The sequence below is a fragment of the Dendrobates tinctorius genome, unplaced genomic scaffold, assembly GCF_039654945.1.
Source record: "Dendrobates tinctorius isolate UK_male_01 unplaced genomic scaffold, ASM3965494v1 ptg000501l, whole genome shotgun sequence".
In the NCBI taxonomy this organism is placed as follows: Eukaryota; Metazoa; Chordata; class Amphibia; order Anura; family Dendrobatidae; genus Dendrobates; species Dendrobates tinctorius.
The window spans coordinates 90302-115892 of NW_027362160.1; the positions used below are offsets into that span (position 1 = coordinate 90302).

At 56.4% G+C, this 25591-nt stretch overlaps 1 protein-coding gene across 1 annotated transcript; it reads left to right on the plus strand.

Annotated features, from left to right (window-relative positions):
• Positions 1-6: 6 nt before the first annotated feature.
• POLR1C (RNA polymerase I and III subunit C) lies at positions 7-10775 on the plus strand. Its single transcript, XM_073564900.1, has 9 exons — positions 7-161; positions 1959-2030; positions 2107-2214; positions 2280-2412; positions 6373-6492; positions 6566-6721; positions 6789-6938; positions 7008-7124; positions 9326-10775. The coding sequence occupies exons 1-9, from the start codon at positions 99-101 to the stop codon at positions 9442-9444; spliced, it is 1038 nt and encodes a 345-aa protein (XP_073421001.1). The 5' UTR covers positions 7-98; the 3' UTR covers positions 9445-10775.
• Positions 10776-25591: the final 14816 nt, after the last annotated feature.

Here is a 25591-nt window from a genome sequence, read left to right on the forward strand (position 1 = left end):
TCACTCACTGCGTCCGGCGTTAATTTGTTGGAGAGCGGAACAACATCCGGGCACTCAGCTGTCACTGCGCCTGCGCCGAGACCGGATCCTCCGCAGACATGGCGGACACCGTGCGGGAGATGAGGAGCCGCGTGCTGCTGGAGGAATACGGGATCCGCAACGTGAGAGACTCCGGAGGGGACGGACACGGGGTCCACTGTGTACACCCGCCCCGCGGGCCCCCATGGCCTGTCCCCCTCTGCGCGCACCCCCCATGGCCTGTCCCCCTCTGCGCGCACCCCCCATGGCCTGTCCACCCCGCGACGCCCCCATGGCCTGTCCCCCTCTGCGCGCACCCCCCATGGCCTGTCCACCCCGCGACGCCCCCCATGGCCTGTCCCCCTCTGCGCGCACCCCCCATGGCCTGTCCCCCTCTGCGCGCACCCCCCATGGCCTGTCCCCCTCTGCGCGCACCCCCCATGGCCTGTCCCCCTCTGCGCGCACCCCCCATGGCCTGTCCCCCTCTGCGCGCACCCCCCATGGCCTGTCCCCCTCTGCGCGCACCCCCCATGGCCTGTCCACCCCGCGACGCCCCCCATGGCCTGTCCCCCTCTGCGCGCACCCCCCATGGCCTGTCCACCCCGCGACGCCCCCATGGCCTGTCCCCCTCTGCGCGCACCCCCCATGGCCTGTCCCCCTCTGCGCGCACCCCCATGGCCTGTCCACCCCACGACGCCCCCATGGCCTGTCCCCCTCTGCGCGCAACCCCCATGGCCTGTCCCCCTCTGCGTGCACCCCCCATGGCCTGTCCCCCTCTGCGCGCACCCCCCATGGCCTGTCCACCCCGCGACGCCCCCATGGCCTGTCCCCCTCTGCGCGCACCCCCCATGGCCTGTCCCCCTCTGCGCGCACCCCCCATGGCCTGTCCCCCTCTGCGCGCACCCCCCATGGCCTGTCCACCCCGCGACGCCCCCCATGGCCTGTCCCCCTCTGCGCGCACCCCCCATGGCCTGTCCACCCCGCGACGCCCCCCATGGCCTGTCCCCCTCTGCGCGCACCCCCCATGGCCTGTCCACCCCGCGACGCCCCCATGGCCTGTCCCCCTCTGCGCGCACCCCCCATGGCCTGTCCACCCCGCGACGCCCCCCATGGCCTGTCCCCCTCTGCGCGCACCCCCCATGGCCTGTCCACCCCGCGACGCCCCCCATGGCCTGTCCCCCTCTGCGCGCACCCCCCATGGCCTGTCCACCCCGCGACGCCCCCATGGCCTGTCCCCCTCTGCGCGCACCCCCCATGGCCTGTCCACCCCGCGACGCCCCCCATGGCCTGTCCCCCTCTGCGCGCACCCCCATGGCCTGTCCACCCCGCGACGCCCCCATGGCCTGTCCCCCTCTGCGCGCACCCCCCATGGCCTGTCCCCCTCTGCGCGCACCCCCCATGGCCTGTCCACCCCGCGACGCCCCCCATGGCCTGTCCCCCTCTGCGCGCACCCCCCATGGCCTGTCCACCCCGCGACGCCCCCATGGCCTGTCCCCCTCTGCGCGCACCCCCCATGGCCTGTCCCCCTCTGCGCGCACCCCCCATGGCCTGTCCACCCCGCGACGCCCCCCATGGCCTGTCCCCCTCTGCGCGCACCCCCCATGGCCTGTCCCCCTCTGCGCGCACCCCCCATGGCCTGTCCCCCTCTGCGCGCACCCCCCATGGCCTGTCCCCCTCTGCGCGCACCCCCCATGGCCTGTCCCCCTCTGCGCGCACCCCCCATGGCCTGTCCCCCTCTGCGCGCACCCCCCATGGCCTGTCCCCCTCTGCGCGCACCCCCCATGGCCTGTCCACCCCGCGACGCCCCCCATGGCCTGTCCCCCTCTGCGCGCACCCCCCATGGCCGTCTCTCCCACGCCCCCCTCGGTCTGTCTGTGCCCCCCACGTTCTTTCCTCCTGGTGCTGCACTACATTCCTCCCCTCTTTGCTCCTCCCCGCAGGTGCACAGCACTGACTTCCCCGGGAATTACCCCGGCTATGAGGACAGCTGGGACCTGCGCAAGTTTCAGCAGGTGAGTGCTGGGGGAGGGGCCTGCTGGGGGGGGGTTCACATACTTGCGCTGCCCTGTTGACGTGTCCCTTTCTCAGCGGTTCCGGGTGGACGTGGTCAGGATGGAGGACGACGCACTGGAGTTCGATATGGTTGGAATCGATGCCGCTTTGGCAAACGCGTTTAGACGCATCCTGCTGGCGGAGGTTAGTAGTTGTCAGTCACATGACCGCAGAATGGACACACCCATGTGACATGGCTCCTCCCCCAGGTCCCCACCATGGCTGTGGAGAAGGTCTATGTGTACAAGAACACGTCCATCATCCAAGACGAGATCCTGGCCCACCGCCTGGGACTCATCCCTATCCGCGCCGACCCCCGACTGTTCGAGTACCGGAGCTCAGGTAATGGCGGACCCTGGTGCCCCCGGCACATTCGCCCCTCCCCCCCCTTACTGTGGCATCTTCAGCCCCTCCCTCTCCTCCTCCCCTTACTGTGGCATCTTCAGCCCCTCCCTCTCCTCCCCCCTTACTGTGGCATCTTCAGCCCCTCCCTCTCCTCCCCCCTTACTGTGGCATCTTCAGCCCCTCCCTCTCCTCCTCCCCTTACTGTGGCATCTTCAGCCCCTCCCTCTCCTCCCCCCTTACTGTGGCATCTTCAGCCCCTCCCTCTCCTCTCCCCTTACTGTGGCATCTTCAGCCCCTCCCTCTCCTCCCCCCTTACTGTGGCATCTTCAGCCCCTCCCTCTCCTCCCCCCTTACTGTGGCATCTTCAGCCCCTCCCTCTCCTCTCCCCTTACTGTGGCATCTTCAGCCCCTCCCTCTCCTCCCCCCTTACTGTGGCATCTTCAGCCCCTCCCTCTCCTCTCCCCTCTTACTGTGGCATCTTCAGCCCCTCCCTCTCCTCTCCCCTCTTACTGTGGCATCTTCAGCCCCTCCCTCTCCTCTCCCCTTACTGTGGCATCTTCAGCCCCTCCATCTCCTCCCCTTACTGTGGCATCTTCAGCCCCTCCCTCTCCTCCCCCCTTACTGTGGCATCTTCAGCCCCTCCCTCTCCTCCCCCCTTACTGTGGCATCTTCAGCCCCTCCCTCTCCTCTCCCCTTACTGTGGCATCTTCAGCCCCTCCCTCTCCTCTCCCCTTACTGTGGCATCTTCAGCCCCTCCCTCTCCTCTCCCCTTACTGTGGCATCTTCAGCCCCTCCCTCTCCTCTCCCCTTACTGTGGCATCTTCAGCCCCTCCCTCTCCTCTCCCCTTACTGTGGCATCTTCAGCCCCTCCCTCTCCTCTCCCCTTACTGTGGCATCTTCAGCCCCTCCCTCTCCTCTCCCCTTACTGTGGCATCTTCAGCCCCTCCCTCTCCTCTCCCCTTACTGTGGCATCTTCAGCCCCTCCCTCTCCTCTCCCCTTACTGTGGCATCTTCAGCCCCTCCCTCTCCTCCCCCCTTACTGTGGCATCTTCAGCCCCTCCCTCTCCTCCCCCCTTACTGTGGCATCTTCAGCCCCTCCCTCTCCTCTCCCCTTACTGTGGCATCTTCAGCCCCTCCCTCTCCTCTCCCCTTACTGTGGCATCTTCAGCCCCTCCATCTCCTCCCCTTACTGTGGCATCTTCAGCCCCTCCCTCTCCTCCTCCCCTTACTGTGGCATCTTCAGCCCCTCCCTCTCCTCCTCCCCTTACTGTGGCATCTTCAGCCCCTCCCTCTCCTCCTCCCCTTACTGTGGCATCTTCAGCCCCTCCCTCTCCTCCCCCCTTACTGTGGCATCTTCAGCCCCTCCCTCTCCTCCCCCCTTACTGTGGCATCTTCAGCCCCTCCCTCTCCTCCCCCCTTACTGTGGCATCTTCAGCCCCTCCCTCTCCTCCCCCCTTACTGTGGCATCTTCAGCCCCTCCCTCTCCTCTCCCCTTACTGTGGCATCTTCAGCCCCTCCCTCTCCTCTCCCCTTACTGTGGCATCTTCAGCCCCTCCCTCTCCTCCCCCCTTAGGCTGTGTGCACACGGTGCGGTTTCTGCTGCGTTTCCGCAGCGGTTTTGCCGCTGCGGAAACGCAGCAGTTCCGCTGATCAAGTACAGTACAATGAAACCCTATGGGGTTTCACAAACGCTGTGCTGACGGTGCGTTTTTTTCCACGCGGTTTTGCTGCGGTTTACAAACCGCAGCATGTCAATTGTTTGTGCGGTTTCTGCAGCGGTTTCATACCTCTACCATAGTAGAGGTGTGAAACCGCAGGGCAAAACCGCACACCAAACCGCAGGAAAACCGCAGGTCACTTTACCTGCGGTTTTACCTGCGTTTCCGCGCGGAAAAAACCGCAGCGGAATCCGCAACGTGTGCACATAGCCTTACTGTGGCATCTTCAGTCCCTCCCTCTCCTCCCCCCTTACTGTGGCATCTTCAGCCCCTCCCTCTCCTCCTCCCCTTACTGTGGCATCTTCAGCCCCTCCCTCTCCTCCTCCCCTTACTGTGGCATCTTCAGCCCCTCCCTCTCCTCCTCCCCTTACTGTGGCATCTTCAGCCCCCTCCCCCCTTACTGTGGCATCTTCAGCCCCCTCCCCCCTTACTGTGGCATCTTCAGCCCCCTCCCCCCTTACTGTGGCATCTTCAGCCCCCTCCCCCCTTACTGTGGCATCTTCAGGCCCCTCCCCCCTTACTGTGGCATCTTCAGGCCCCTCCCCCCTTACTGTGGCATCTTCCGGCCTCTCCCCCCTTACTGTGGCATCTTCAGCCCCTCCCTCTCCTCCCCCTTACTGTGGCATCTTCAGCCCCTCCCTCCCCTCCCCCCTTACTGTGGCATCTTCAGGCCCCTCCCCCCTTACTGTGGCATCTTCAGGCCCCTCCCCCCTTACTGTGGCATCTTCAGCCCCTTCCCCCCCCCCCCTTACTGTGGCATCTTCAGCCCCTTCCCCCCCCCCCCTTACTGTGGCATCTTCAGCCCCTTCCCCCCCCCCCTTACTGTGGCATCTTCAGCCCCTCCCCCCCCCCTTACTGTGGCATCTTCAGCCCCTTCCCCCCCCCCCTTACTGTGGCATCTTCAGCCCCTTCCCCCCCCCCCTTACTGTGGCATCTTCAGCCCCTTCCCCCCCCCCCCCCTTACTGTGGCATCTTCAGCCCCTTCCCCCCCCCCCCTTACTGTGGCATCTTCAGCCCCCCCCCTTTACTGTGGCATCTTCAGCCCCCCCCCTTTACTGTGGCATCTTCAGCCCCTTCCCCCCCCCCCCTTACTGTGGCATCTTCAGCCCCTTCCCCCCCCCCTTACTGTGGCATCTTCAGCCCCTTCCCCCCCCCCCTTACTGTGGCATCTTCAGCCCCTTCCCCCCCCCCCCTTACTGTGGCATCTTCAGCCCCTTCCCCCCCCCCCTTACTGTGGCATCTTCAGCCCCTTCCCCCCCCCCCCTTACTGTGGCATCTTCAGCCCCTTCCCCCCCCCCCTTACTGTGGCATCTTCAGCCCCTTCCCCCCCCCCCTTACTGTGGCATCTTCAGCCCCTCCCCCCCCCCCTTACTGTGGCATCTTCAGCCCCTTCCCCCCCCCCTTACTGTGGCATCTTCAGCCCCTTCCCCCCCCCCTTACTGTGGCATCTTCAGCCCCTTCCCCCCCCCCCCCCCCTTACTGTGGCATCTTCAGCCCCTTCCCCCCCCCCCCTTACTGTGGCATCTTCAGCCCCCCCCCTTTACTGTGGCATCTTCAGCCCCTTCCCCCCCCCCCCTTTACTGTGGCATCTTCAGCCCCTTCCCCCCCCCCCCCCTTTACTGTGGCATCTTCAGCCCCTTCCCCCCCCCCCCCTCTACTGTGGCATCTTCAGCCCCTTCCCCCCCCCCCCCCCCCCCCTTTACTGTGGCATCTTCAGCCCCTTCTCCCCCCCCCCCCTTTACTGTGGCATCTTCAGCCCCTTCTCCCCCCCCCCCCCCCCCTTTACTGTGGCATCTTCAGCCCCTTCTCCCCCCCCCCCCCTTTACTGTGGCATCTTCAGCCCCTTCTCCCCCCCCCCCCCTTTACTGTGGCATCTTCAGCCCCTTCCCCCCCCCCCCCCCTTTACTGTGGCATCTTCAGCCCCTTCCCCCCCCCCCCCCCCTTTACTGTGGCATCTTCAGCCCCTTCCCCCCCCCCTTTACTGTGGCATCTTCAGCCCCTCCCCCCCTTTACTGTGGTATCTTCAGCCCCTCCCCCCCTTTACTGTGGTATCTTCAGCCTCTTCCCCCCCCCCCCCCCCCTTACTGTGGCATCTTCAGACCCTGCCTTCCCCCCCAGATGGCAATATCAGCTCCCCCCCTCCTCTCCCCACTGTGGTGTCTTTTAGCCCCCCCCCCCCAATCCCACTCATGCCCGCTCCCACCTTCCCCCGTTTCAGCCCCTGCCTCCTCTTCCACAGGAGACGCTGAGGGTACAGACATTGACACCCTGCATTTTGAGCTGAGCGTCCGCTGCTCCCGGAACCTCCGCGCCTCCAAGGATTCCTCCGACCCCAATGAACTGTACCGCGACCACAGAGGTGAGTGACGTGGGGCGTCCTCTGCGCTCGGCTCTGCTGCATCTAACGCCCCCTTCCCCCCCCCCCCCCCCAGTGTACACCAGTCACATGAAGTGGCTGCCACAGGGTAACCAGGCCGACCTGTTCCCAGAGACTGACCCCCCGCGGCCCGTGCACCCCGACATCCTGATCGCCCAGCTGCGGCCCGGACAGGAGATACACGTGGTCATGCACTGTGTGAAAGGCATCGGTGAGTGAGGGGTGGGATGAGACCGCTCTTCAGGAGCCGTGCTGACACTGGTGGTTGTGTCCTCCAGGGAAGGATCACGCCAAGTTCTCGCCGGTGGCCACGGCCAGTTACCGCCTCCTACCGGAGATCTCCCTGCTGTGCCCCGTGGAGGGCGAGCTGGCAGACAGACTGCAGAGATGTTTCTCCCCTGGGGTCATTGCCGTGGATGCTGTGAAAGGTGGGTGTCCGTGTGTAGTTGTGACCCGAACGCTGGCTCCTCGCCCCATTACAACCTCCTCGTCCCCAGGGAAGAGGACGGCGCGGGTGGAGAATGCGCGGAGGGACACCGGCAGCAGAGAGATCTTCCGCCACGACGACCTGAAGAAGTTGGTGAAGATGGGACGAGTGCGTGACCACTTCATCTGTAAGTGCACGGCCGGGCCCCTTACTGTGGCCCTTGGGTACATGACACGTTTCGCCCCAGTGTGGATGGCACAGGAGTGGTATAAGGTGACGCTGCCCTGATTGACACCCTACATGTCTGGGTCAGACGGTAGGCCACTGCTGGGCCCCAGGTACGTGGCCCCTGCTGTGGGAAAGCAAGAATCCACCTCCATGTAAGGTCACTAAGCCGCTGTGCGAGCTGTGGGGGTCACGTGAGATAAGCCCCCCCCCCCCTACGCGAGCTGCGGGGGAGGGGGGTGTCACGTCAGGTAAGTCTCCGCATGAGCTTGATATGGTATCACGATCTCCCCGCATGTGAGGCAGCAGAAGAACCGCAGAAGTTTGGCGGCCGCCGAGCATTGTGGTGGCCCATGGGATACTAGTGCGAGATCTGCTTCAGCCCTGGAGAGTACGTAGCCCCCTGGTCCGAGCCGCGGGACACGTGACTGTGCTGCGCTTCTCCCTCCGTCATGTGACCGTGTCTGATCTCTATGACCTGCGGCTTGGGGGGGGGGCAGCAGAGGATAGTGCTGCAGTGGTGAGCGGAGGCCGTGTCTGGGGTCCGGTGGTCCTGGAACAGCGGTGCGTGTTTGGTGCCCAGTGATCGGGTGTTGAATGGTGGGAACCATACAAGGAGTCAGCACCAACATCCTAAGGAGGGTGTACTCAGTGTGGTGTCATCAGTGAGTGGGGACTCTGCAACGGAGCGAGGGTCTGCTCCGGCCCACAATGTAGATGGCTGTGTGTGTGACTGCAGTGTGTAGGGGGGGTGTGACTGACTGCAGTGTACAGTGTGTGACTGACTGCAGTGTATAGGGGGGGTGACTGTAGTGTATACGGGGTGTGTGTGACTGACTGCAGTGTATAGGGTGTGTGTGCGACTGCAGTGTATAGGAGGGGTGTGTGACTGATGGCAGTGTATAGGGTGTGTGTAATTGCAGTGTATGGGGTGTGTGTAATTGCAGTGTATAGGGGGGGTGTAATTGCAGTGTATAGGGGGTGTGTGACTGCAGGGAATAGGAGGGGTGTGTGTGTGTGACTGCAGTGTATAGGAGGTGGGTGACTGCAGTGTATAGTGTGTGTGTGTGTGTGCGCAGTGTATGGGGGGGGGTGACTGCAGTGTATAGTGTGTGTGCGCAGTGTATGGGGGGGGTGACTGCAGTGTATGGGGTGTGTGTGCAGTGTATGGGTGTGTGTGTGTGTGCAGTGTATGGGTGTGTGTAATTGCAGTGTATAGGGGGGGTGTGACTGCAGTGTATGGGTGTGTGTGACTGCAGTGTATAGGAGGTGGGTGACTGCAGTGTATAGTGTGTGTGGGTGCAGTGTATGGGGGGGTGACTGCAGTGTATGGGGTGTGTGTGTGAGACTGCAGTGTATGGGGGGGTGTGTGTGTGTGTGTGTCTGCAGTGTATAGGAGGTGGGTGACTGCAGTGTATAGTGTGTGTGTGTGCAGTGTATGGGGGGATGACTGCAGTGTATGGGGTGTGTGTGTGTGCAGTGTATGGGTGTGTGTAATTGCAGTGTATGGGGGTGTGTGACTGCAGGGAATAGGAGGGGTGTGTGTGTGTGTGTGACTGCAGTGTATAGGAGGTGGGTGACTGCAGTGTATAGTGTGTGTGGGTGCAGTGTATGGGGGGGGTGACTGCAGTGTATGGGGTGTGTATGTGAGACTGCAGTGTATGGGGGGGGGGGGTGTGTGTGTGTGTGACTGCAGTGTATGGGGTGTGTGTGAGACTGCAGTGTATGGGGGGGTGTGTGTGTGTGTGACTGCAGTGTATGGGGGGTGATGTCCTGGTGCCCTGTAGTAGAATGTCGCCCGTGTACAGACCATGGACCTCGTCTGCCCGCCCGCGGCTCCGACACCAGACCTCGTCTGCCTGCCCGCGGCCCCGACACCAGACCTCGTCTGCCCGCCCGCGGCCCCGACACCAGACCTCGTCTGCCCGCCCGCGGCCCCGACACCAGACCTCGTCTGCCTGCCCGCGGCCCCGACACCAGACCTCGTCTGTCCGCCCGCAGCCCCGACACCAGACCTCATCTGCCCGCCCGCGGCTCAGTGGTAGATGGCTGATCACAAGGGCAGCCATAAAGCACGTGCCATCAGGAGGGGCCACACTGGTCTTGCCGGGCCCTGGTGATACCTGATGGGCTTTGCATTATTGTGACCTTGTGTCTTTTTAGTCTCTGTAGAATCGTCGGGGATCCTGGCGCCGGACACGCTGCTCACAGAGGCCATTAAAGTCTTGATGGGGAAATGCCGCCGCTTCCTGGATGAGCTGGAAGCTACAAGCTTGAACTGAGGGACTGCACTATTAGGGGCTCCCAGGGGGGACACGCGCTCCTCTCCACCCGTGGTGTAACGATTCCTGCAGACCACTTATTTCCCATGGACTTAAAATGAAATAAATGTGATTCATGAAGGATGAATACAGAGTGAGCGTCCTCTCCAGCTGCCACGCACCTGCGTATAAGGGTCGCTTATCCTGAGCAGCACTCACCACTCTGCCATTACATTGTCATCTATACTCTGGTCTCCTCCAGAGCAGCACTCACTCCTCTGCCCTTATATCGTCATCTATACTTCGGTCTCCTCCAGAGCAGCGCTCACTCCTCTGCCCTTATATCGTCATCTATAATACGGCATCCCCCAGAGCAGCACTCATTACTTTGCCCTTATATCGTCATCTATACTTCGGTCTCCTCCAGAGCAGCGCTCACAACTCTGCCATTACATTGTCATCTATACTCCGGTCTCCTCCAGAGCAGCGCTCCCTCCTCTGCCCTTATATCGTCATCTATAATACGGCATCCCCCAGAGCAGCACTCGTTACTTTGCCCTTATATCGTCATCTATACTTCGGTCTCCTCCAGAGCAGCGCTCACAACTCTGCCCTTATATCGTAATCTATAATACGGCATCCCCCAGAGCAGCACTCATTACTTTGCCCTTATATCGTCATCTATACTCCGGTCTCCTCCAGAGCAGGGCTCCCTCCTCTGCCATTACATTGTCATCTATACTCCGGTCTCCTCCAGAGCAGCGCTCACTCCTCTGCCCTTATATCGTTATCTATACTCCAGTCTCCTCCAGAGCAGCGCTCACTATTCCGCCCTTAAATCGTCATCTATACTCCGGTCTCCTCCAGAGCAGCGCTCACTACTCTGCCCTTATATCATCATCTATACTCCGGTCTCTTCCAAATCAGCACTCTTCTACACTTATATTGTCATCTATACTCCGGTCTCCTCCAGAGTAGCACTCACTCCTCTGCCCTTATCGTCATCTATAATACGGTCTCCTCCAGAGCAGCACTCATTACTTTCCCCTTATATCATCATCTATACTCCGGTCTCTTCCAGAGCAGCGCTCCCTCCTCTGCCATTACATTGTCATCTATACTCCGGTCTCCTCCAGAGCAGCGCTCACTACTCTGCCCTTATATCATCATCTATACTCCGGTCTCTTCCAAAGGAGCATTCTTCTACCCTTATATTGTCATCTATACTCCGGTCTCCTCCAGAGCAGCGCTCACTACTCTGTGACTATTTTCTTATTTTTATTGAAGTTTTCAAAAATAATAAAAACAAAAACATTATAGTTTTTTAATAAAAGTCGTCAGGAAAAGAGAAACTTCCTGAGTTGCAGCGATTCCTTTGTAACTGTGGATGAATATTATAGATTTATCATGTTATGCGACAAGTGGAGCCGGATGGGCGCGAGGGGCCTCCTGGGGTAGGGATGGGTGTGAGGTTCTGATCAGTAACCTGCTTATAACATGTTGGAGGGAATGGTCAGATGTTTGCCAAGGAGAGTGTCACCTCCTGGATCCCACTGATGCTAGTGTCGCCTCCTGGATCCCACTGATGCTAGTGTCGCCTCCCGGATCCCACTGATGCTAGTGTCGCCTCCCGGATCCCACTGATGCTAGTGTCGCCTCCCGGATCCCACTGATGCTAGTGTCGCCTCCCGGATCCCACTGATGCGAGTGACGCCTCCCGGATCCCACTGATGCGAGCGACGCCTCCCGGATCCCACTGATGCGAGCGTCGCCTCCCGGATCCCACTGATGCGAGCGTCGCCTCCCGGATCCCACTGATGCGAGCGTCGCCTCCCGGATCCCACTGATGCGAGCGACGCCTCCCGGATCCCACTGATGCGAGCGTCGCCTCTCGGATCCCACTGATGCGAGCGTCGCCTCTCGGATCCCACTGATGCGAGCGTCGCCTCTCGGATCCCACTGATGCGAGCGTCGCCTCTCGGATCCCACTGATGCGAGCGTCGCCTCTCGGATCCCACTGATGCGAGCGTCCCCTCCCGGATCCCACTGATGCGAGCGACGCCTCCGGGATCCCACTGTTGCGAGCGTCGCCTCCCGGATCCCACTGATGTGAGCGTCGCCTCCGGGATCCCACTGGTGCGAGCGTCTCCTCCCGGATCCCACTGATGCGAGCGACGCCTCCCGGATCCCACTGATGCGAGCGTCGCCTCCCGGATCCCACTGATGCGAGCGTCGCCTCCCGGATCCCACTGATGCGAGCGTCGCCTCCCGGATCCCACTGATGCGAGCGTCGCCTCTCGGATCCCACTGATGCGAGCATCTCCTCCCGGATCCCACTGATGCGAGCGATGCCTCCCGGATCCCACTGATGCGAGCGTCGCCTCCCGGATCCCACTGATGCGGGCGTCGCCTCCCGGGTTCCACTGATGTGGGCGTCGCCTCCCGGGTCCCACTGATGCGGGCGTCGCCTCCCGGGTCCCACTGATGCGGGCGTCGCCTCTCGGGTCCCACTGATGCGGGCGTCGCCTCTCGGATCCCACTGATGCGGGCGTCGCCTCTCGGATCCCACTGATGCGGGCGTCGCCTCTCGGATCCCACTGATGCGGGCGTCGCCTCTCGGATCCCACTGATGCGAGCGTCGCCTCTCGGATCCCACTGATGCAGGCGTCGCCTCTCGGATCCCACTGATGCGAGCGTCGCCTCTCGGATCCCACTGATGCGAGCGTCGCCTCTCGGATCCCACTGATGCGAGCGACGCCTGCTCGCATGTTGGAGGGAACGGTCAGATGTTTGCCAAGGAGAGTGTCACCTCCCGGATCCCACTGATGCGGGCGTCGCCTCTCGGATCCCACTGATGCGGGCGTCGCCTCTCGGATCCCACTGATGCGAGCGTCGCCTCTCGGATCCCACTGATGCGAGCGTCGCCTCTCGGATCCCACTGATGCGAGCGACGCCTGCTCGCATGTTGGAGGGAACGGTCAGATGTTTGCCAAGGAGAGTGTCACCTCCCGGGTCCCACTGATGCGGGCGTCGCCTCCCGGGTCCCACTGATGCGGGCGTCGCCTCCCGGGTCCCACTGATGCGGGCGTCGCCTCTCGGGTCCCACTGATGCGGGCGTCGCCTCTCGGATCCCACTGATGCGGGCGTCGCCTCTCGGATCCCACTGATGCGGGCGTCGCCTCTCGGATCCCACTGATGCGGGCGTCGCCTCTCGGATCCCACTGATGCGGGCGTCGCCTCTCGGATCCCACTGATGCGAGCGTCGCCTCTCGGATCCCACTGATGCGAGCGTCGCCTCTCGGATCCCACTGATGCGAGCGACGCCTGCTCGCATGTTGGAGGGAACGGTCAGATGTTTGCCAAGGAGAGTGTCACCTCCCGGATCCCACTGATGCGGGCGTCGCCTCTCGGATCCCACTGATGCGCGCGACGCCTCTCGGATCCCACTGATGCGAGCGTCGCCTCTCGGATCCCACTGATGCGAGCGTCGCCTCTCGGATCCCACTGATGCGAGCGTCGCCTCTCGGATCCCACTGATGCGAGCGTCGCCTCTCGGATCCCACTGATGCGAGCGTCGCCTCTCGGATCCCACTGATGCGAGCGTCGCCTCTCGGATCCCACTGATGCGAGCGTCGCCTCTCGGATCCACTGATGCGAGCGTCGCCTCCCGGATCCCACTGATGCGAGCGTCGGCTCTCGGATCCCACTGATGTGAGCGTGATGCGTGCGTCGCCTCTCGGATGCCGCTGATGCGAGCGTCGCCTCTCGGATCCCGCTGATGCGAGTGTCGCCTCTCAGATCCCACTGATGCGAGCGTCGCCTCTCGGGTCCCACTGATGCGGGCGTCGCCTCTCGGATCCCACTGATGCGGGCGTCGCCTCTCGGATCCCACTGATGCGGGCGTCGCCTCTCGGATCCCACTGATGCGAGCGTCGCCTCTCGGATCCTACTGATGCGAGCGTCGCCTCTCGGATCCCACTGATGCGAGCGTCGCCTCTCGGATCCCACTGATGCGAGCGACGCCTGCTCGCATGTTGGAGGGTACATGTTGGAGGGAACGGTCAGATGTTTGCCAAGGAGAGTGTCACCTCCCGGATCCCACTGATGCTAGTGTCGCCTCCCAGATCCCACTGATGTGAGCGACGCCTCCCGGATCCCACTGCTGCGAGCGTCGCCTCCCGGATCCCACTGATGTGAGCGTCGCCTCCGGGATCCCACTGATGCGAGCTTCACCTCCGGGATTCCACTGATGCGAGCGTCTCCTCCCGGATCCCACTGATGCGAGCGTCGCCTCCCGGATCCCACTGATGTGAGCGTCGCCTCCGGGATCCCACTGATGCGAGCTTCACCTCCGGGATTCCACTGATGCGAGCGTCTCCTCCCGGATCCCACTGTTGCGAGCGTCGCCTCCCGGATCCCACTGATGTGAGCGTCGCCTCCCGGATCCCACTGATGTGAGCGTCGCCTCCGGGATCCCACTGATGCGAGCTTCACCTCCGGGATCCCACTGATGCGAGCGTCTCCTCCCGGATCCCACTGATGCGAGCGTCGCCTCTCAGATCCCACTGATGCGAGCATCGCCTCCCGGATCCCACTGATGTGAGCGTCGCCTCCCGGATCCCACTGATGCGAGCGTCGCCTCTCGGATCCCACTGATGTGAGCGTCGCCTCCCGGATCCCACTTATGCGAGCGTCTCCTCCCGGATCCCACTGATGCGAGCGTCGCCTCCCGGATCCCACTGATGCGAGCGTCTCCTCCCGGATCCCACTGATGCGAGCGTCGCCTCCCGGATCCCACTGATGCGAGCGTCTCCTCCCGGATCCCACTGATGCGAGCGTCGCCTCCCGGATCCCACTGATGCGAGCGTCGCCTCCCGGGTCCCACTGATGCGAGCGTCGCCTCTCAGATCCCACTGATGCGAGCGTCGCCTCCTGGATCCCACTGATGCGAGCGTCTCCTCCCGGATCCCACTGATGCGAGCGTCGCCTCTCGGATCCCACTGATTTGAGCGTCGCCTCCCGGATCCCACTGATGCGGGCGTCGCCTCCCGGGTCCCACTGATGCGAGCATCGCCTCTCAGATCCCACTGATGCGAGCGTCTCCTCCCGGATCCCACTGATGCGAGCGTCTCCTCCCGGATCCCACTGATGCGAGCGTCGCCTCCCGGATCCCACTGATGCGAGCGTCGCCTCCCGGGTCCCACTGATGCGAGCGTCGTCTCTCGGATGCCGCTGATGCGAGCGTCGCCTCTCGGATCCCGCTGATGCGAGTGTCGCCTCTCAGATCCCACTGATGCGAGCGTCGCCTCTCGGGTCCCACTGATGCGGGCGTCGCCTCTCGGATCCCACTGATGCGGGCGTCGCCTCTCGGATCCCACTGATGCGGGCGTCGCCTCTCGGATCCCACTGATGCGAGCGTCGCCTCTCGGATCCTACTGATGCGAGCGTCGCCTCTCGGATCCCACTGATGCGAGCGTCGCCTCTCGGATCCCACTGATGCGAGCGACGCCTGCTCGCATGTTGGAGGGTACATGTTGGAGGGAACGGTCAGATGTTTGCCAAGGAGAGTGTCACCTCCCGGATCCCACTGATGCTAGTGTCGCCTCCCAGATCCCACTGATGTGAGCGACGCCTCCCAGATCCCACTGCTGCGAGCGTCGCCTCCCGGATCCCACTGATGTGAGCGTCGCCTCCGGGATCCCACTGATGCGAGCTTCACCTCCGGGATTCCACTGATGCGAGCGTCTCCTCCCGGATCCCACTGATGCGAGCGTCGCCTCCCGGATCCCACTGATGTGAGCGTCGCCTCCGGGATCCCACTGATGCGAGCTTCACCTCCGGGATTCCACTGATGCGAGCGTCTCCTCCCGGATCCCACTGTTGCGAGCGTCGCCTCCCGGATCCCACTGATGTGAGCGTCGCCTCCGGGATCCCACTGATGCGAGCTTCACCTCCGGGATCCCACTGATGCGAGCGTCTCCTCCCGGATCCCACTGATGCGAGCGTCGCCTCTCAGATCCCACTGATGCGAGCGTCGCCTCCCGGATCCCACTGATGTGAGCGTCGCCTCCCGGATCCCACTGATGCGAGCGTCGCCTCTCGGATCCCACTGATGTGAGCGTCGCCTCCCGGATCCCACTTATGCGAGCGTCTCCTCCCGGATCCCACTGATGCGAGCGTCGCCTCCCGGATCCCACTGATGCGAGCGTCTCCTCCCGGATCCCACTGATGCGAGCGTCGCCTCCCGGATCCCACTGATGCGAGCGTCTCCTCCCGGATCCCACTGATGCGAGCGTCGCCTCCCGGATCCCACTGATGCGAGCGTCGCCTCCCGGGTCCCACTGATGCGAGCGTCGCCTCTCAGATCCCACTGATGCGAGCGTCGCCTCCTGGATCCCACTGATGCGAGCGTCTCCTCCCGGATCCCACCGATGCGAGCGTCGCCTCTCGGATCCCACTGATTTGAGCGTCGCCTCCCGGATCCCACTGATGCGGGCGTCGCCTCCCGGGTCCCACTGATGCGAGCGTCGCCTCTCAGATCCCACTGATGCGAGCGTCTCCTCCCGGATCCCACTGATGCGAGCGTCTCCTCCCGGATCCCACTGATGCGAGCGTCGCCTCCCGGATCCCACTGATGTGAGCGTCGCCTCCCGGGTCCCACTGATGCGAGCGTCTCCTCCCGGATCCCACTGATGCGAGCGTCGCCTCTCGGATCCCGCTGATGCGAGCGTCGCCTCTCGGATCCCGCTGATGCGAGCGTCGCCTCCCGGATCCCGCTGATGCGAGCGTCGCCTCTCGGATCCCACTGATGCGAGCGTTGCCTCACGGATCCCACTGATGCGAGCATCGCCTCCCGGATCCCACTGATGCGAGCGTCGCCTCCCGGATCCCACTGATGCGAGTGTCGTGCTTTCATAGTTTTGGGAAGGGATTGCATCGTATTTTGACTCGGATCATTTTTGTTGTGAAAATGGGAAGTGCTGCAAGGAGTTCATAATGTGTTTAGAGATAATTCTGCAAGAGGTTCTATGGCGAGGAGACAATCATGGGAGAAATGTGTGTGGGGGAATCTAGTTCTGTTATGGATCGTAACTGTGTCGGACTGGAGCACCTTGGGGCCACTATGCAGCTACATAGAAATAAATCCAAGACCACCAATTGTGCGGTAAAACACGCTAATGTCAGGGTACAATATAAGCTAGTACCCGTCTTAATTATGTAGCAGGGGGGTGGGGTAGCCCCCTCATAGGGTATAATACAGCCCCCCTCATATAGTATAATGCAGCCCCCCATAGAATATAATGTAGCCCACAGAGTATAATGCAGCCCCCCACACACACAATATAATGCAGCCCCCCTCATAAAGTACAATGCTGCCCCCTCATAGGGTATGATGCAGCCTCCCCCCACAGAGTATAAAGCAGACCCTCATGGAATATAATGTAGCCCCCCCCATAGAACATAATCTAACCCCGCAGTCCCACAGGCTAATGGCCACCAGGACTAACTCACTGATATATATATATATATATATATATATACACACACACACAGTTGTGCTCAAAAGTTTACACACCCCGGCAGAATTTTTCCCTTTTTTGCATCTTTTCAGAGAATATGAATGATAACACCAAACCTTTTTCTCCACTCCTGGTCAGTGGTTGGGTGAAGCCATTTATTGTCAGACAACTGTGTTTTCTCTTTTTAACCTCTTAGTGACAGAGCCAACTTGGTACTTAATGACCAGGCCATGTTTTGCAGTTCTGACCACTGTCCCTTTATGAGGTAATAACTCTGGAATGCTTCAGCGCATCCCACTGATTCTGAGATTGTTTTTTCATGACATATTGTACTTCATGTCAGTGGTAAAAAAAATTATATGACTTGTGTTTATGAAAGAAAACAGAAATTTGGCAAAAATTTTGAAAGTTTGCAATTTTCAAACTTTTAATTATATGGCACAAAATAGTTAATAACATTTCCCACACGTCTTCTTTACATCAGCACAATTTTGGAAACTTTTTTTTCTTATGAAGTTATAAGGGTTAAAAGTTTTTCAACAAAAATTACAAAACGATTTTTTTAGGGAGCACATCATATTTGAAGTGAGTTAGGGGGGTCAGTATAACAGAAAATACCCAAAAGTGACCCCATACTAAACACTGCAGCCCTCAAGGTGCTCAAAACCACATTCAATGTGGAAGGAAAAAAATGAACATTTTACTTTTGCCACAAAAAATTTACTTTGGAACCAATTTTTTATTTTCACAAGGGAATCAGGAGAAAATGGACCACAAAATTTGTTGTGCAATTTCTCCTGAGTACGTCACTACCCCGTTTGTGGGGGAAAGCCACTGTTTGAGCGCATGGCAGGGCTCAGAAGGGAGGGAGCACCGTTTGACTTTTTGAACACAAAATTGGCTGGAATCAATGGTGGCGCCATGCCGTGTTTGGAGACCTCCTGATGTGCCTAAACAGTGGAACACCCCAATTCCAATCCCAGCCCTAACCAGAAACCTAACCCTAATCTCAACCCTAACTGTAATCCCAACCCTAGCCCAAACCTTAACTTTAGCCCAACTCCAACTACACTGCTGAAAAAAATAACGGGAACACTTAAACAACAGAATATAACTCCAAGTAAATCAAACTTCTGTGAAATCAAACTGTCCACTTAGGAAGCAACACTGATTGACAATCAATGTCACAGGCTGTTGAGCAAATGGAATAGACAACAGATGGAAATTATTGGCAATTATCAAGACACCCTCAATAAAGGAGTGGCTCTGCAGGTGGGGACCACAGACCACATCTCAGAACCAATGCTTTCTGGCTGATGTTTTGGCCACTTTTGAATGCTGGTTGTGCTTTCACACTCGTGGTAGCATGAGACGGACTCTACAACCAACACAAGTGGCTCAGGTAGTGCAGCTCATCCAGGATGGCACATCAATGCGAGCTGTGGCAAGAAGGTTTGCTGTGTCTGTCAGCGTAGTGTCCAGAGGCTGGAGGCGCTACCAGGACACAAGTCAGTACACCTTGAGATGTGGGGGGGGCTGTAGGAGGGCAACAACCCAGCAGCAGGACCGCTACCTCTCCCTTTGTGCAAGGAGGAACAGGAGGAGCACTGCCAGAGCCCTGCAAAATGACCTCCAGCAGGCCACAAATGTGTATGTGTCTGTACAAACGGTTAGAAACCGACTCCATGACGATGGACTGAGGGCCCAACGTCCACAGATGGGGGTTGTGCTCACAGCCCAACACCGTGCAGGATGCTTGGCATTTGCCACAGAACACCAGGATTGGCAAATTCCCCACTGGTTCCCTGTGCTCTTCACAGATGAAAGCAGGTTCACACTGAGCACATGTGACAGACGTGACAGATTCTGGAGACACCATGGAGAGCGATCTGCTGCCTGCAACATCCTACAGCATGACCGGTTTGGCAGTGGGTCAGTAATGGTGTGGGGTGGCATTTCTTTGGAGGGCCGCACAGCTCTCCATGTGCTCGCCAGAGGTAGCCTGACTGCCATTAGGTACCGAGATGAGATCCTCAGACCCCTTGTGAGACCATATGCTGGTGCAGTTGGCCCTGGGTTCCTCCTAATGCAGGACAATGCCAGACCTCATGTGGCTGGAGTGTGTCAGCAGTTCCTGCAAGATGAAGGCATTGAAGCTATAGACAGGCCCGACCTGAATCCGATTGAGCACATTTGGGACATCATGTCTGGCTCCATCCACCAACGTCACGTTGTACCACAGACTGTCCAAGAGTTGACTGATGCTTTAGTTCAGGTCTGGGAGGAGATCCCTCAGGAGACCATCCGCCGCCTCATCAGGAGCATGCCCAGGCGTTGTAGGGAGGTCATACAAGCACATGGAGGCCACACACAATACTGAGCATCTTTTCCTTGTCATGAGGCATTTCTACTGAAGTTGGATCAGCCTGTAATTTGATTTTCCACTGAGTATCATTCCAAATCCAGACCTCCATGGGATATTCATTTTGATTTACATTGATAATTGTTATGCTTTATTGTTCTGAACACATTCCACTAAGCAATGAATAAAAATTTGCAACTGGAATATTTCATTCAGAGATATCTAGGATGTGGTATTTTAGTCTTCCCTTTATTTTTTTGAGCAGTGTATAAGCCCAACCATAACCCCAACCCTAATGGAAAAATGGAAATACATACTTTTTAATTATTTTTCCCTACCTAAAGCGGTGATAAAGGGGGATTTGATTTACTATTTTTTTATTTTGATCACTGTGATAGGGTCTATCACAGTGATCAAAATGAACCAATAGGAAAAACTTCCTATTGTTGTCTTGTGCCAGCCGGCAGATGTCAGCGGGCACACTGCGCCCGCCATTTTCTTCCCAGAAGAAGATGCTGGGGGGGATGCAGGAGGGTCCAGGGACACCGGTGGGAAATCAGGAGACCCCATTTCTTTCTCCTCTGATGTGCCTTCCTCCTTTCCGCCATGAAGTCGGCCCAAGTGGTAGGGGCTGGTGGTCTCTTCCACCTCCTGGGCTGGTCCAGGAACTTTTCTGGACTAGGATCTACCTCTGCTGCATTCCTGCAGGCAACTTGGGTGGGCCCGCATTGAATTCCTGGTTCAGTTTGTTGAGGTAGGGCTAAATTAACCCTTCACGGTTGAGCCAGTGATTTCCAAATTAATTTACAGGGCGTTGCTAGCAACTGGGAATGACCACACGGAGACGGGGGTCTCTGTACGGGAGGATCGAGGCAGATCACCAACCCCCTTTACTGAATCTCACATTACATAGCATTCTGCTTAATTATGCAAAGTATACAGCTACCAATAGAATCGTAATACATTTAAGCCAATAGTATTGCAAGAAAATCGGAATATGTCCCTAGCTGCGTGACGTAGACTATAGAACAATAGCACATTCTTTTCGGGTCTCATCTCATATCTCATATCTTGTACAAGCTGGAACAGTCTGGTTTCATAACAGCCGTGAACTTTCATCTAGTTAAGTTACAAAATTTAACTCGTAAACAGCAAAATGGCGTCGCAAGCACAAAGATGGATCCCGGAGAACAAGATGTCCCGTACATCTGAATACTGTACTTCACAATTCCCCCCTAGATAAATTTTGTTAACACATATGTAGCATCAGAGGTGCTATCCCAAGCCATAAGCTCGAGGGGTACTGGTCTTCACATGACTGATGCCGTGTTACCAGTCATGGCTGTCGCGGTGCACCCGTCCCCCCTGTATACTGCAGTTCACGAATAACAATTTTTGATGACGGTGGTGGAGATCTTTTATAGGTAGCCATGTGCTTGGCTTCAACATCATCATTAGCTGGCTTAGTGCAGACTTTTTTAATACATACAGAAATACACCAAAGAACAAGTTTTAGTCTCACATATACAACAAGGATACAGGCAGCAATGTGTAACAAGCTCTGTAAGATCCCAGCTATCCAGCCCCCAATTCCCTTAAACCAATTGGCTGGATTGAGAAAGGAGAAGGTGTCTGACCACCAGCTGTCCTTAGTACGATCATTGTCTTTATCGTATTGATCTCTGAGTCTTTGAATATCTTCTAACTTTAACTTCATAGTACTGTTAGGATCTATATAATGACAGCAAGCGGGTCCAGTGACCTGACACCACCTTGTGCTGCTGTTAAGTAGTCCAGCACTATAGGATGTTGATTAGTGACTATAATAAGTTGATTTTGGACAGCAACAGTAGTGTTACGTATATCCAATATATCCCAAATTTGATCATCTAGATAGTCTGTGGCCCTAACCAATTTATCCCACATTTGTGTAATCATTGGGTAAATGAAAATAGAACAGACAATTTTATTGGCCACACTCATCTGCACTATATGTGGTCTCCCTGAAGGGCGGGGTGAATTGTCCGCAGCTCTTTTGTATAATGTATGTTTGGGCATAGCCTGTGTATCCAACTGTTTGTTCGGAATAACAAAGGTGGCCGGGGTCATGCGACCCAGAGTACAAGTACCTCTTACCCCTACTGGCAACCATTTATAAGCATTGTCTCCACATACCCAGAACATGTCATCAGGTAAATCCCATAGGGCTGAATGTTGCAGTACCAATCTATGAGTTAAGTCTATGAATGCAGATGCATTCTGGAGATTGCCCTCAAGGACTACAATCACCTACATCGGGATTTCCACAAGTGGGGGTTCCTGGCACATATTCAGAGGACTCATTACAAGATATATTGCCAGGAATACTGGCACAGGTTTTGTTAGAACCCTGGGGAAACAAATTAGAATATTCCCATGACGTGTTATGTAACCTTCTTTCTAGCAACATTGGTTTGAAGGCATCAGTAGAGTGTGAAGTTACATTGAAACTGACTTGTAGACCATACGTTGGAACTTGCCCCAGATTGGTTAGACTAGTCTTATTCTTAGGGACCCAAGCCCCTCCTTTGTAGGCCAAATATTGAAGTTGTGTATTACTTCCTGAAAGGTTACCTTGTCACCAGGGGTATCCCACCCATCCTACAATAGGTATACCAACAGTTAAATTCCATAATTTAGCATTATCTGTGGCATTATTAGCGAGTGTGTCAGAGCATTCAGTCCAAGCAAATAACTCCCCGGGTGGAACCGGGATAGCCAAAAAGGGGATGCTTGTGGCTGACACTGGTGAATACCTAAATAACAAATCTGAACTGAGAAAAGTAAGTTAATGTGTATGCACAATGTAGGTGCATATTAACACATGACCATTAACCAGAGAAAACAAAAAGCAAAAAACACAAATATCCTGAACTAAAAGTAAAAAATATACTGCAAATAATGCATAAAGGTAATAATAATAAGGGTATTTAGTAAACATAATTTTGATCAAAATAATGTACAAGCCATTGCTTTTTGTTTTCTCTGGTTAATGGTCATGTGTTAATATGCACCTACATTGTGCATACACATTAACTTACTTTTCTCAGTTCAGATTTGTCTTTTATTCATTTCATTGTGCATTCAGTGCATATATGGGTGTGACCGCCCTCTTTCTGAGCTGGGAAAGCCATCCAGTCTGGCCTAAGCTGTTACTAGTGGTTCAGCCGCTCGACCCTTATTCACATTCACGCCACTTGGCAAGTGATAAGGTTTTAAATACTAGAGTAGGGACTGTCCCACAAGGGTTGCCGTGACGTGGCGGGATGGCTTGTACATTATTTTGATCAAAATTATGTTTACTAAATACCCTTATTATTATTACCTTTATGCATTATTTGCAGTATATTTTTTACTTTTAGTTCAGGATATTTGTGTTTTTTGCTTTTTGTTTTCACTGGTGAATACCTGCAGATCCAACAGTCTGCCAGAGACTGGGAATTATCCAACAAATCTCTCAGTAATTTTTCATGATGTTGTGTAAACTTATTATTCAAGGACGTTGGGGAATTTAGGCTGTCCCGTGCGGTTATCAATAGTAATATGGAAAATGCGAAAGACCAAAACATTATGCCCCTTTATTTGCTATTGGCTTGTTGGGTGATGAGGAGAACTTGATAGGGACCGTCATACAAGGGTTCTAGTCCGTGCTTCCTGACATGCCTCTTCACAATTACCAAATCACCAGGCTTCAGGTTATGACTGGTGTCGGTTTCTGCTGAATCTGGAAAAGAAGAGGAAACTAGAGCATGGGTGTTAGTAAAAAATCTTGCTAAGCTGAATAACACATTGGACAGCACGGTCAGTTTCTTCTGATAACTGCTGAGGCTGGAAATTTGCAACTGGGGGCCTAGTACCAAACAATATCTCATATGAGGACAGGCCATGCTTTGCAATAGGGGTAGTACGAATGTGGTATAGTACAATGGGTAGGAGCTCTGGCCATGGAGCTGTAGTCTCCTGCATCATTTTGGTCAATTGTCCCCTCAGTGTGCCGTTCAACCTCTCAACTTTCCCACTGGATTGTGCGTGGTACGGAGTATGGAGGGCTACAGTGGATCCAAGCATTGTCAGAACTTCTTGGTACACATGAGAAGAAAAGGCCGGACCTTGATCACTTTCAACAACTTCTGGAACCCAATATCTGCATATAACTTCCATCACCAGTTTCTTCGCTGTGGTCTTTGCAGTCATGTTGGTAACAGGGAATTCTTCCGGCCAACTGGAGAACCGGGGCCCAGTAGAATTTTTGCACCAGTGCGAGGGCCTGATTCTTTCCTCGATGTGTAGGTCTATGTGCCCATGTGGCAATAGCAGGGTACATCCGCTTAGGGAGACACACGAGTTGGTCCTTTTTCCAGAGACCATTATCCATTCGTGTCCCATCAGTCTTCCATTGCTTCACCTCTTCCTTTGGAGACATTCTCTGCATTGTCATTAAGCGGTCTCGCGGGGTCCGACAGAAAACTTCAGTCTGTTGTAGATCATCAGGTTCTTGTAGGGTCAGTGCTTCTTGTAACTGTTTACGCTGAGAGCGTGTGGTCACCATAGTAGGTATGGTTGGTTCAACGGGTAAGAGAGCGGCGGCTTTTGCTTGCATATCCACAAATGCGTTGCCAACAGTCTGTGGACTGTTCCTAGGACCGTGCGCCTTAGCTTTGATAATGGCCACCTGAGTAGGTAATTCGATCGAGTCCATGAGGGTTTTAACAGCTTCAGCATTTTTCACTGGGGTTCCGGCAGTAGTAATAAACCCTCGATTGGCCCATAGAGCCCCAAAATCGTGAGCAATACCAAATGCATACCGCGAGTCCGTGTATATATTAGCCCGTCTGTTCTTGGCCAAAGTACATGCAGTAGACAGAGCCTGGCGTTCTGCTGACTGTGAGGGCGGGAGCGCAGCTGCGTGTACTACAGTGTCCTCTGTGGTAACAGCGTATCCCGTGTGGAATCTACCAAACTCATCAGCATATCTTGAACCATCCGTGTATAACACCAGATCAGGATTTGGGAGTGGATTCTCACTGACATTTGGTGGAGTAGCTGTTTCTTCAGTCAGAAGTTGGGAACAATCATGTTGGAGGTAATCCTCATCACTGCCATCTTCCCTTATAGTTCATTATACCGTCTTTCAAGGCGTTGTAAAGGGGTTGCATTATGCGGGATGCATCCGGTATCCACTGACAACAATAAGTGCACAGTCCAAGAAAACGCTGGAGTCCAGTTTCATCTTTTGGGAAAGGAAGGGAGCTGACAGCTATTATTCTTCTGCGAGGTGTCTGGCACCCTGAAGGAGACAGTGACCCAAGAATATCACTTGACCAAGGCAGAACTGAAGTCTCGAGGCCGAAACCCGACAGTTCAGTGCTGCCAGATACTTAAGGAGGCTAGCAATGGCAGAAATGGCAAAAGACACCTGCTCATATTTTTTTGCAAACTGGTTGGGACTATTTTGGCCCCTTGTGACATAACTGTCCATGTTAACTGTCGTCCCTGATAAGTGAATGCAAATAGAAACTGGCAGTCTGGGTGTAACGGAATGCTAAAGAAGGCTTTGGTAAGATCAATAACTGTAAACCAAGCAGCATCCTGGGGTATTTGGGACAAAAGAGTATGAGGATTAGGCACCAGGTTTGAGAAACACTTTTACTGGTTCTACAGGCATTTTCCCTATATCATTTGGCCCTTTTGACCAGAGTTTAGATAGTATCTCTGAGAGGTATGGGGTGAGTCATTGATCCTCAGGCAATATTGGGGGTGGATCTGGGCCTATCAGGGCCATCATAACTGTAGGAAGGGCATGCAAAATACAGATTTCCTCACTGTCTTCATAACGTAAGAGCCATCTGACCATCATCTTGGAATTGTATTCCGGAGCGGAACTGTGATAATAAATCTGCCCCTAGTAAATTTACTGGACATATGGGAGAGATTACGAACTGAACAGTAACCTTGGGAAAAGGTCCCACAGAAATAGGGTTTATAAAAGTATATTAATTGGGTCTACCATGTACTCCGATTAAAACAGCAGGGGAATGAAAATCTCTGAAAGTGTTCGAGTCAGTGCCAGCATTGGCAGCATTGGCAGGGAGGGGCTGAGGAGCAGGGTTTCCACTAGCTGAAGTCTGAGGAAGGGGGGCGAGAGTTTGCTGTGTGGGCTGAAGGGCACACTGTGTGCTCGCAGCTGTGGTGGGGGCTAGAGGCTGCTGTTTGCTCTCTTTTTTTTTTTTCTCTCTCTCTCTCTCTG

Excerpts from the sequence above, each read along its gene's own strand:
- POLR1C (XM_073564900.1), top strand. The coding sequence starts at position 99 with ATGGCGGACACCGTGCGGGAGATGAGGAGCCGCGTGCTGCTGGAGGAA. Across the intron at positions 6,939-7,007 it reads TGCCGTGGATGCTGTGAAAG|GGAAGAGGACGGCGCGGGTG; the intron begins GTGGGTGTCCGT and ends CCTCGTCCCCAG. Across the intron at positions 7,125-9,325 it reads AGTGCGTGACCACTTCATCT|TCTCTGTAGAATCGTCGGGG; the intron begins GTAAGTGCACGG and ends GTGTCTTTTTAG.